This window comes from Helianthus annuus, chromosome 7 (genome assembly GCF_002127325.2).
Source record: "Helianthus annuus cultivar XRQ/B chromosome 7, HanXRQr2.0-SUNRISE, whole genome shotgun sequence".
NCBI classification, from domain to species: Eukaryota; Viridiplantae; Streptophyta; class Magnoliopsida; order Asterales; family Asteraceae; genus Helianthus; species Helianthus annuus.
In genome coordinates, this window is record NC_035439.2 from 20845529 (window position 1) to 20857941 (window position 12413).

Below are 12413 nucleotides of genomic sequence, written 5' to 3' on the forward strand. Positions count from 1 at the left end.
AGAGAAAAGTGGGTAGCAGTTTGGCAGAGATGAATATTTGGTGGTGGTGACTTTGTTTTTGCTTTTTCTTTGAAGTTAGATTTTGAATTATTTATAAATACACTTTAAAATAAAAGGACATGGCAAAATGACTAAAATGCCCCTATGTGTCTTGCACATAACTAGACTTAACTGATAATTTTAATTAGGTTAGTGCTAAAAGACGTAAGGTGTAACGGTTTTACAAAAAAAGGATTGTGACTGTAATTATCGAAGTTAAAGGGCATCCATTGCAATCTGATATAAACATAAAGAACGGAAAGTGTAATTTACCCTAGCTATTTTTAACATATCACTACTATAAATTAAAAATTACATAAAGTACCTTTTTTAATAAAACAATTATGTTTAAACCAGAAAACCTCATAATTATTTCTCTTTAATCTTTTAAATGTTGACATAAAATGGTCGCTACTTTAAGTTATGATACTACACATAGGTTAAAATAAACTTATAAAAGTTAACACGTCAATCTTACAAACCCGTCAGCTCAAACCAAACACAATATATTTAATTAAATCCGTTCTTTAGTTGGATCCCAAACTAATCAAAATCAGTTTAACCCAAACTCTTATATTAGGTATCAGAAATTTAATATCCCTAACTTTAGTCACACCTTTTGCACACCCTTAAACCCATACCTAAGACACAAAACAACCAAATAAACTTGCTCGGTAAAGGCATTTGTCTTTTAGAGAAGAGATCGGAGGTTTAAACCGGAGCAAAGAGGATAATTTAGAATAATTTATGTAACATGGTAGAAGTAACATCTGCTGTTAAAAAAAAACCCTTTTCCAATTGGGCTGGGCCGGATGGCTCTATCGTATCATAAGGCCCAAACTCATAACCCATATCGGCCCATACCCTTCTTATTCCCCCTTTTGGCATCCCCTGACGATCGAATCGGAATCGGAGAAACCATGGGATACGTACTGAGGGTGAGATTCGCGTCGTTCTTCGCCGGAGCTGCGGTGGCGTTAGCCGCCGGATCTTATTACCTTCACAAGGATTACAAGATTGCTCATCAAGCTATGTCTCAACAGGTATTTTCTTCACCATTTTCATTTACTTTTTTCTACCAATCTATTCGATTACAACCTGTTATTGCTCCCCGTTTGTGTTGTGGTTTTTGTTTAAATTTTGCGGAATATGTTCGTGTATTGTGACCTAATTGATCAATGTTGGTGCTGTTGTAATATGATTGGGTATAAAAGTTGTATATTGAAACCCTAGGTATTTGATTAGCGAACGTTTTATTTGAAGTGTGATTGTATTTCTCAGTACCTGTTGTATTATAAGGGCAACAACCCGATGATTTCTATCTTGCAATGCCATTATGTCTTTATAATATATGGGGGGGGGGGGTATCATTTGTATTACACAAAATGAATGTGATAATTTTGTACGGAATGATTGACATAGATATAAAATTATATTGATCAAGTTCTCATTTCTAGTTATCAATGGATCTATCATATTTAGTGTGTTGAGCTGCAACTGTTGAAGAACAATAGGCTTGCACGGATTGGATGCAAAGATGTTATTGTTAATATAGAGACAGTGATCTTGTTGCGCTTTTTCTGAGTTTAGTCTTATAGAATGGAATCAGTAAATAGTATGGATGACCAGGCTTGGAATATGTGTTTTTGGAAGTCTAGTGGTGTGGTGTTCATAAACAGTCGGAATGCATGTCCAGCCGGTTTGAGATTATATGGTTCATTTCACAGTTTGCATCTTACTTTTGTTTAAAAACTGGGTTTAACGGTTCGGCTGATGGTTTGGATCTTTGAACCATTCGTTTGTCGTTTGACCTTTGTTTTACATACATGTATGCGTGTATAGTTTTCAATGAACCTTCTTATCATCTTTAAAAATTTAGTACAAACTATCGATTTTGAGAAAAATATGTGATAAGAAAAGCGGCTCAAACGGCTAAACGAACCATTTTTGGTTGTTTCAGCCAAGCCAAACAGTTTGGTTTGCTAGTTTCCGAAATTGTTGCGAGCGGTTTAGCAATAAGTACAATCTTGGAGGAAGTAGAAACTAGAATATCTAAGTCTTAAGCTTGGTTTAAAAAAGCACGAGGCGCTCCTAAGCGTTTTGGTTCCAAAAGCTTTAAGCGAAGCTTCAAGCGCGAAGCGAGAGCTTCACGTATACGAAGCGCTCAAAATAAAAAAAATAAAAAAAATATTGTACACATCAATATGACCTATTCTACTTGTTAATCAATAATAAACACAAAAACATGATTAAAAAACACACTTAACACATAAAAAGCATAGTTAAAACATAACTCAAAGTCGAAACACACTTAAAACTTAAATATAAAAATAGTCTTTAATCAATAATCATCATAATCAAGTACGTATTCATCTCGGGTCACCAGATGAGAGAAGGACTTTTCCGAGGCAGCAGTAGTGCTGTTTGATCCTGAGGCCATTATGATTTCTAAACAGAAATCAAGTTGCAGAGAGAATAGAAGGAGAAAGAGGAAGACGGCGGCTGATTATTAGGGTACAGAAGTAGGGCCTCATTTAAACCCGATTTAAAGACTATTGGACCTAAAAAATGGCCCAAATGTGACCTGATTGGGCTGAAGCGTCGCTTCAAACCATCATCGCTTCGCGCTTAAAGCTCGCTTCAAAACGCTTCACGTGTTGTAAAGCTTCAGACCAAGAAAAGCGCTTTTCCAAACGCTTCAGCGCTTCACGCTTAAAGCACGCTTAAAGCGCACTTAAAGCTCGCTTTTTTAAACACAGGTCTTAAGATCATTGTATATTCTCGGAATCTGACTCTGTAGCTCCATAGCATTGTGATGTTTGTCTTACGATTCGGTAACTTAAGCTGTATTATGCTTTTTATATGTGTTCTAACTACAGGCGAGCGCTTTTGATAACTATGGTTCTAAGCAACTCTTGATCAGTTTTTAAGGTTTTCGCCGAGTGACTTTGTAATCCTTGTGAAGGGACTTCGATACATTTAGGTTTATAGTCGTGTCACAATTTCTTGGTTTTTGTTTTAGGGGATCTAAACACCACCAAAGCTTAATTGTTGTTGTGAGCAGGTGAAATTTAGTATTTGTGTTAATACTGTTTTTCATTAGGTGGCCTGCTAAAGACTTCTATGTACAGTTAACAGTCAAGTTTCTTGCCAACGGTGGATTGTCACATTTGTATACAAGTCAACTACTCAGTTTTGGCTCTTGACTGTAGTTGATTGTTGCGGATTAAGTTCTGACCTATGCGACATGGGTGCATGATACCCTAGAAGTTTAGTGTCATTCCTGTTCTCCAACATATATATAGGTGTGCCCGTGAGAGATATATATTATGTTGTGGTCTATAACACTAGAATTTAGAGTAAGCTACAAAACCGTATGACTCATAAATTTGGTTGTCCAGGATGGAGCCGATAGACTTGGTCATCTTGGTATGGCATTTGCATCGCTTATCAGGTGTACGTTTTGGGATTAAATGTTAATCAGCCAAATGAAGTTCCTAGTACTGTTTTACATTAGGTTGAACCAATAAACTTTGAGTTTGTACTGTTTTTTGTTAGGTGGCCTACTAAACACTTTCATGTACTATCAACTATTAAGTTTCTTGTCGTGGGTGGATTCTTGCATTTGTATACAGGTCAACTGCTCTGTCTTGACTGTGGTTGATTGTTCTGGGTTAAGTCCTGACTTTGTGGCATGATACTTTAGAAGTTTAGGTGGACGTTTTCTTCCCTTTGTGACATTCCTGTTTTCCAACATATATATAGGGGTGCCCCTGACAGATATATACCATATGTTGTTTTGTATAAATCTTAAATATAGAGTAAATTAGAAAAACTGTATGCCTCACAAATTTAGTCGTCCATGATGGAGCCGATAAACCTGTTTGGTTGGTCCTTTTAATATGGCATGCGCATTGTGCATGACGTATTTGTTAGGGGGAAAACATTAATATTGAACTGAAAACAGAACACAGAACACAAAACCCATATCCCTTTAGTCGTTGCAGCCCTTTTGTAAAGCCATTTTGCGTGCTTATGTATGCAAGGTTTAAAAGAACGGAAACGAGTTTCGAGGCGTTTTCCCTTCGCCTCACGAGGCGTAAGCCTCGAGGCGAAACGAGGCTTAAGGCCGAGGCGGTATTAATAAATAAATATAAAAATTATATATATTATGAAAATAATAATACTAACTAATTCATCATCATATTCATCAAAAACACACATAAAAAAGTCATGAAATGCTTGAAATTGACACAAAAAGTCAAAAACATCAAAAACAACTATCAAAATCCCCTGAGACGCACCTGAGGCGCAGCCTTCTTAGCGCCTCAGCCCCTCTAAGGCGTATTAACACTAAAAACCCCATGAGGCGCGCCTCAGACTCGTTTTTTGGCCGTTTCGCCTCGAGGCGCGCCTTGAGGCACGCTTCAAGCGTTTTTTAATTAAAACCATGTATGTATGACATGACCCGTTCACAAACAAATGTAAACCACCACCAAGAAGTAAGAACACACATTCCGACACACAAATCCAGAAACTACTGCTGCGATTAACTAATCGGTGATCTTTTGTAAAATTCTAACAAGTTGTGATCCTTGGTGGTATAGATGAACAATCTTTATAAGTCTCTGGACGGACGCATATCTTCGTTGGAAAATTTGAAAGAAGGTGAAGCAATGAAGCCCATTGAAGATGCAGAATAAGGTATGCCCGCCAAGCATCGGACAGTTATTCAACTGTTGTAGTATGTCTTATTATGTTACATTTTAGTTACCGTTGTTTTATGCTTGCGGGATCAATGATGGTTATGTATACAGTTCATTTTTGTTTTTATCTCTAATAACAGATGTGGATTGAGAACCACACACCTAACTGGAAGCTGTTGAGTGAAGTAGACATGCACATTTTTTCACTTTCATTCTGATCCAATGATTTGGTTATTATTTGTGTGTCATTAATCACACAAGAACATTGCTGGCATTCAACTTGGTGTGGGCCAAAGTGTTCCTGGGCTTGAATCATCATCTAGATGTGGGCCAAACTTAATGTAGTTGGTACTCGTTCCAGGCCCAGCAAGCCATTAGCTTAACATGGTATAATTATAAATTGACCTTAATGATGAAGTTATGTCAATCCGAAGTTAACCTAGTTCTTGAAAATACCCAGAGGAAAACGTCAATTCATCAAAGGTGGGTTTCATAGAACGACACCCTTTGTTATTGGTACTTGTCGGGGGTCACTCGGTGTGACTAGCACTTCAATAATTGAAGTGTAAAATGAACGCGACTCTTCCTTTAGATCATAGAGAAACACGGGATGAGTAGTAACGATTGATATAACAAGTTATTAGTCATAGAAAGAGTGTTTCTATTCAAGATTACATTAATTTTTGTTAGAGAAACTTACACTTCGTATTCAATCACTGAACACAAATATAATTTCTTACATGTGGGATTGATTCAACAGAACCAGATGGTTAGTTTAAGCATAAGCATATATGATTCACTATTCTTGTGAACGTGCCTGTCTTTGTATACTGCATCTGCCCATAAGGAACCTTTTTTTTAACGGTAAATTTGGATCACTACGGATCAGTGGAGTATCATCGTGCCACCAGCGGAATCACTCGATCATATCCATCTTCACTAGGCATAATGCCTATGTACCAATTCAGGAAGAAACCCAATAAATATGGGAAAACCCCTCTTGCGGGAATCGAACTGAGGACCTATTGGTCCCAAAGCTTTATCCCACCCCCAATATGCCACTAGACTATAAAGCTATGGGATATAACACCTAGTGTAACAAAAAGAAATTGAGAAACTTATTTTGGAAATTCAACTAATTAAAATATAATATATTATGATCTTAAATCCCTTCTTTAGAGATTGCAAAAGGCTAAAATAAATGGTATGGTGAAAGATGATTGAGACAAAATGCACTAGATTGAACAATCCATGTGGTTCAAAATGTGGTGGGATATACTATGTCCTACTAATTATATTCCTTTCCTTTCATACCAAAAAAACATATAATCACCATAATTATTAAATTTATCTCTTTACTTGACTTCACTTGCATGTGGGTAGGCATGAAACATGTAGTAGATGGCTCCCTAATTGTGTCTACTATAATCCAAAAAGATATTAGGGTAAATGATAGAAAACTGCTACGAAATTTCCACTTAACTAGTATAGAAACACAACTATTTTACGTGATTCTTGACTACTAAACTTAAGTGAAAAGACCCAACCACCTTTTTAGCAAAAAGAGAGGAACACATAGTTTCATTATCAAATTAATTTAACTTTGTATATTTTAACTAAAGAATATATACTCCTAAAGTTCATATATAATGAAAGTTGATATGATATTTCACTATTTGATAATAAAACCATAATCTTTATTTAAAATAACCTTTATTTTAAGTTTTTAAGCTCATATTATGCTTCATAGTAGAAAATAGACTTTTAATTATGGATCACCATCTAAAAAACAAAAATACAGCTGAAGATTCGCTAGTAATTATGGTACAAACCACCGAATGTAAAACAAAACCCTAAAAGAACTAGTTCTATAAGAACAAAAAAACTTGCTGATACGTTAGTGATCACTAACACATCACCATAAAAGCGGACAACTTATCCGCGAATAGAAAAATTGTGTTTTTTCTATTTAGAACTTGTGGCTGGTTTGTCGGAGATCATCGGCGAATCCCCAACAAGGGTCTTCAAAACATACTATCGCACATTAATATAGCTTCTTTGTCAGTGAAATCATTACACGCCTAGTTTCTTACAGTCTTACAGATAATCACCAAGGGTACATAACTTCATCCCTATATCCCAAGTAAAATTTCTATAATTTATAGTGTTTTAAATAATTAACCACATTTGATCTATGAACTCATAACTAGAATTGAAGATGGAGAGTGATGATGAGTGAATGTGTCAATAAATAAAGAAGACCATGTGATGTCTCCCTTCCTTTTTACAATCGCCATCCATTCATCCATCACATAGGCCCCTCTCTAGAAGAAAAAAGCCTAACATGCCAGGTGCAAAAGCAACATTTTATCTTTTATATATACTCATTAAAACACTAATAATAAAAAAAATATTAAACAATTCTTCTATAAGAAAAGAAGCTGATGCAATAGGAGATGATGATAACAACAACAATGACTATGGTCAATACAAAAACAACCTCATCCCCAACCTGGAAACTCTATGAAAATCCCTTTTACACTTCTCCTCAAATCCACAATAACAACAATCAACAAAACAAACAACAAGAAGAACAACAAGATCACAACAAGCAACTACATCTTCTTCATCTACCTGTTTCCACTCGGAAGATCACTGCATCTTTCTGGGATCTTACGTTCATCAAGCCGTTTATGGATTCAGAACTCGACACGGCTAAAGCGCAGATCATGGAGCTCAAAGCGCAGCTAGAGTATGAGCGAAAAGCGCGTAAAAAGATGGAGTTTTTGAACAAGAAGCTAGCAAAAGAGGTGTGTGGAGAGAAGAAAGAAAGAGAAGCAATGGAGAAAGTATGTGAAGAACTCGCGGGTGAGTTAGCTTCAAGTAAATCAGAAATAAGTAGGTTGAAGATGGAAATGGAAGAAGAGAGAAAGATGTTACGTGTGGCTGAAGTTTTGAGAGAAGAAAGGGTGCAAATGAAGCTTAGTGAAGCTAAGTTCATTTTAGAAGAAAAGATTTCAGAATTGGAGATCAGGAAAATGACCCACAAGAATAATGATCAAGAACAAGAAGAGCCCGAAAACCGCAATGTTATATCTGGGAATTCGATGAAGTTACAAGGTAGAAAGGTGTCGTTAGAGCCCGAAAACCCTCACATAAAGCGTGGGATTCGCGGGTTCGTGGAGTTTCCGCGAGTCGTTAGAGCGATCGGGTCGAGAAGCAGGCATTTGGGTACGAAACTAGAGTGTCAAAAGGCTCAACTCATGATATTATTGAAACAGAAGACACAAATCCAGTCTAATAATCTTATTATGAGTTAAGTTGGTGATGATCATTTACATACTTATTGTAACTTTTTTTTTACAACTACATATTGATGTGGCTTGTGGTGATTAAGTAATAATCTTGAGGTTTAGTAGAAGGGTGTGATAATTTTGATGCGTTATTATGAGGAATTTAAAGTGTTAATTTGTGGTATTGATGTAGTGTTATTGTATTTCAGTTAGATTCTTTTAAGATGGTGGTAATGATTCAAGGACCATCCACATGCTTCACTTTAACCTCATTTTGATAGTGACCTCTTTATCATCTTCTAACCATTTTCATAATTGTTATAAATCAATTTGATTCCATATATATATATATAGAGAGAGAGAGCGCACGCACGCCGGCTAAGAATGCTTATGTGATCGAACATGGAGGGGAACCAAGAGGCTTACATGCCTTATAGGGCGTTGAATATAGATCCAACGCATATAAGTTTAAAAAATGCATAAACGCGTTTGCTTAAGTTGTAATACAAAAACGGCCATACAATCGTCTACCCCTCTTTATGTACTGGTGCATTACAAGGTTTTTACAATTGTATACTTAAAATTTTAATCCATATTGCATGCGCCCTAGCAAGACCTCCAAGAATCGCGTAAACAATCGCACCTAGTTCACGACAATATAGTGGGGGAGAAAGATAGACGGTTATCCAGTTACATACTACCAAATCGGGTATTAATGACGAGCAAAAACTACGCCCCGCCCGCTTGCGGTATGTGCATATAATGTATATATGTATGGGCGCTCGGTGGGCAAAAGCGAAAGTGCACTAATTTTAACGTTATTTTACTAATTTCGTTTAATAACGTTAAAAGCTGAGGACGGTTAATCATGCATTATGTGGTGGCGTTGATAGCTGAAAGATAAAAAGGTACGTGCACTAATCGGTCTTTGTCCCGATTGCTGAGTATTATGTACCTTATGTCCAAGGCTTGATGCAAAACTACTATCGAGCTGGGGGTCTCACTGAAACCAGCCTCTCTATTCCTACGGGGTAGAGGTAAGGTTGTCTACATCTTATCCTCCTCAGACCCTACCTTAGCTTTGCTATTGGTGGGATTTACTGAGTATGATGATGATGATGATGAATGACGAGCAAACACTACAAGAAAAGGGTATCTTTAGCGACGACGGTATTAGCGGCGACAAGAGCAATAGCGGCGACCTGGACACGCGTCGCCGCTAAAGGCTCTTTGTCGCCGCTATTGCCGTCGCCGCTAAAGGCTCGATCCGTGTGCTTCTTCAAGATTTGCTGCTGACCATTGATTAAAAACTGATCTAATGGCTACTATCATCTCCTGCTCAAAGAAACACGCGTCGCCGTTAAAGGCTCTTTGTCGCTGCTATTGCCGTCGCCGCTAAAGGCTCGATCCGTGTGCTTCTTCAAGATTTGCTGCTAACCATTGATTAAAAACTGATCCAATGGCTACCATCATCTCCTGCTCAAAGAAACACACACCCATCTCTTATCCTCACACACCCATCTCAAACACCCATTTCAACCTTCATGTTCACCAAACTCCATCATTTACCACCAAGCAACAACCACACCTTCTGCCGCCAACCGCCACCATCAAGCTCCGCCGTCATCCGCCACCATCAAGCTCCGCCGTCATCCGCTACCATCAAGCTCCGCCGTCATCCGCCACCGTCAACCTCCGCCGTCATCCGCCACCACCTTCCGCCGTCATCCGCCACCACCTTCCGCCGTCATCCGCCACCACCTTCTGCCGTCATCCGCCACCATCAAGCTTTGTCGTTGTAGTTTTTGTAGAGTTATGTAGTGTTTGTTTATAGCTCCGTTCACTAATTTTGTATTTGTAAAAACCATGTAATGTAAATGGATCTTAATAAGAAATTAATCATTTTTTTTGTTATTGTGTTTAAGTTAATTTTCGAGTATAAACAAACAGTGATGATTTTTATGTTTGAAATCTGGAAATCCGTCTCCGGTGAACTTTCCAGCAATACTCCGGCAGAGGCATTAGCGGCGACGACGGTATTAGCGGCGACATTTTGTTCAATAGCGGCTGACCTATACCGGCGACATTGTAGCGGCGACGTGTCACCGCTAAAACCCAATAGCGGCTACAAAAAGGACTATTAGCGGCGACACCTGTCGCCGCTAAAGGTACCCGTTTCTTGTAGTGAAAAACCATTGCTAGGTACTCCCAAAAATTCCGAATAGACGACTTTTTCAACAGATTAATTATAGTTGCTTACTTAACTGTAATATGAAAATTATATAACCTAATAACTGCATAGTTTTTTCTTTTTTTTTTTTTCGTTCCCACTACTTGAATTTGGTACCATAATTGACTACTATTTAAAAGTCTTCGTGTGTCATGTTATATATCATATTATTCATATGTGTGCATGAGTAGAATGATATGATATAAGACCATCTCCAATAGGGCATTTTTACCCATTTTTTGAGGCTGATGTGGCAATGAATTTGTTTTTAGTTATTGGGGGGCTCGTTTTTAGCTTCCATTTTTTTGGTTCATTTTTGTAGACAAACTACAAAAAATGAATAAAAGGTGGGGTATGTTGTCAGTTGGTGGGTCCGGGTGGTTGGGTGGGTATAGTATTAAAAAAAATTATTTAAAAATGGTGATGATGTGGCATTATGTTTAGGTGTTTTTAAGGTTTTGTTATTGGGTGAATTTTAAGTGTTTTTTAAGAATGAATGTTTTTATGATGTGGCGCTGACTAGACATGTTTTTAGGTGTTTTTTATGTTTCTTATTGGAGATGCTCTAAGAGTAGAAAAGGAACAATGCGTTGGAAAAAGGAAACTTGAGGTGAAAGCAAGGCAACTGGCAAATGCTGTTGACAGAGAATTAGATAAAAGCACTTTGTGTACTGGAAGTGTGCATGTATAATGAAGCGAAGTATAAATTTTATCGGTTATTATTGAATTTTGTAATCATATAAGTATTATAGGGTTAACTTATTCTACAAAAGTTTCTAATCGTAAGAAGTGTAAAAAGACTTTATAGAGTGACAAGTGTCCAAGAACCTAAAACCTAAACCCACTACACCACCACCCAAAACCTATAAAACAATAAAAACGTATATCTGTTTGTTTCGTTACCAAACTCATTATAGTAACCGAAAGAAAAAAAAACAATTTGTTATATGCCAAATGATATCGATACGTATATTATATCAATTAAAAACAATAAAAACGTACATCGGTTCCGATAACACCAATACAGATACCGACGTTGTTCAGTCGATATCTGTTTGTTTCGTTACCAACACGGTGTAGGTGATTGGTGTAGTTTACGACATAAAAAAATACATTATTCTAAACAAAACTTGGTTGTGTAAGTGTTAATTTATTTGTTACTATCTAAGCACGTCAAGTTTTTGAAGTCGTTGCCGATGACACTTTTGTCACACCCCCAAAATCCACCTGCGGGTAACACCCGCTTCGAGGGCGTGACTGACCAGGATCCAGCCACCAATTATACTGAATAATTAAGTTGATAACAAAAGTAATACTTACTAACCATAAGATTAGCAAATATCAAGTTCAGAGTTTAAGGTTTTAAGTTCAAACAGTTAATAAGTAGCGGAAGCATAAGTAAAGCAGTTTAAACAAAGTTCATAATTCCAAATAAGGTATCACCCAACACAAGGGTGAACAGACACTACACGTTCCCAAGCAGCAAGCTCCTTCGTCACGGGTTACCTGCAAAGCATGCAGTAAGGGGTCAACAATAATGCTGAGTGAGTTCACTAGTTGTCCAGTTTTAATTACCAAAAACTTGTTTCACCGGTTAATTTATCCGTTTATACATGCCATGGGGAGCTACCCCAAAAGTTAGCGACTAAACTGTTTTTCCAATACCGAACACTAGGTAACCGTTGCGTTTCCGCAGGATGCCCCGATGTCAATGTTCTATCATCATTGACGGATGCCTGAGTACATTAGTTCACGACCGATCCCAAACCAGGGCACGGTGTGAGGCTGGTAAACACCTAAATAGCGCTATCAACTAATAACCCGTTCGCCTGACCCCGGCGACTAATCGGTATTTGTAGTAGGGACTTGAGTGATAGAGTTTCGTTTAGTGCCGTTAGTTGCAATCCGTATAAACAGTAATTAACCAAAAGGTTTCCCAATACCAGGGAAGTAAAGTAAGTTTTGTTCCCAATAACTAGGGAAGGTATGTAAATGGTATCCCCTTTTCAAGGGGATAGGGTTGTTTTAGTCTCGTGTCCCAAACCACCGGGACGCATGCTTTTAAGTTGTGAACTCACCTTGGGTTGCTCGGTAGATTTAGGTTACTTGTCGATCACGTTGGTCACCACGTCCTAACATGGTTAC

General features: G+C 37.6%; 2 protein-coding genes across 2 annotated transcripts; both read left to right on the forward strand.

The window, feature by feature from the left end:
* The first annotated feature begins 844 nt into the window (after positions 1–844).
* On the forward strand, positions 845–4979 carry LOC110868095. Its single transcript, XM_022117175.2, has 2 exons — positions 845–1082; positions 4647–4979. The coding sequence occupies exons 1-2, from the start codon at positions 852–854 to the stop codon at positions 4740–4742; spliced, it is 327 nt and encodes a 108-aa protein (XP_021972867.2). The 5' UTR covers positions 845–851; the 3' UTR covers positions 4743–4979.
* Positions 4980–7163: 2184 nt separating this feature from the next.
* Positions 7164–8163, forward strand: LOC110868093 (protein BRANCHLESS TRICHOME). Its single transcript, XM_022117174.2, has one exon. It carries the CDS (start codon positions 7202–7204, stop codon positions 8063–8065), a length of 864 nt encoding a protein of 287 aa, XP_021972866.1. The 5' UTR covers positions 7164–7201; the 3' UTR covers positions 8066–8163.
* Positions 8164–12413: the final 4250 nt, after the last annotated feature.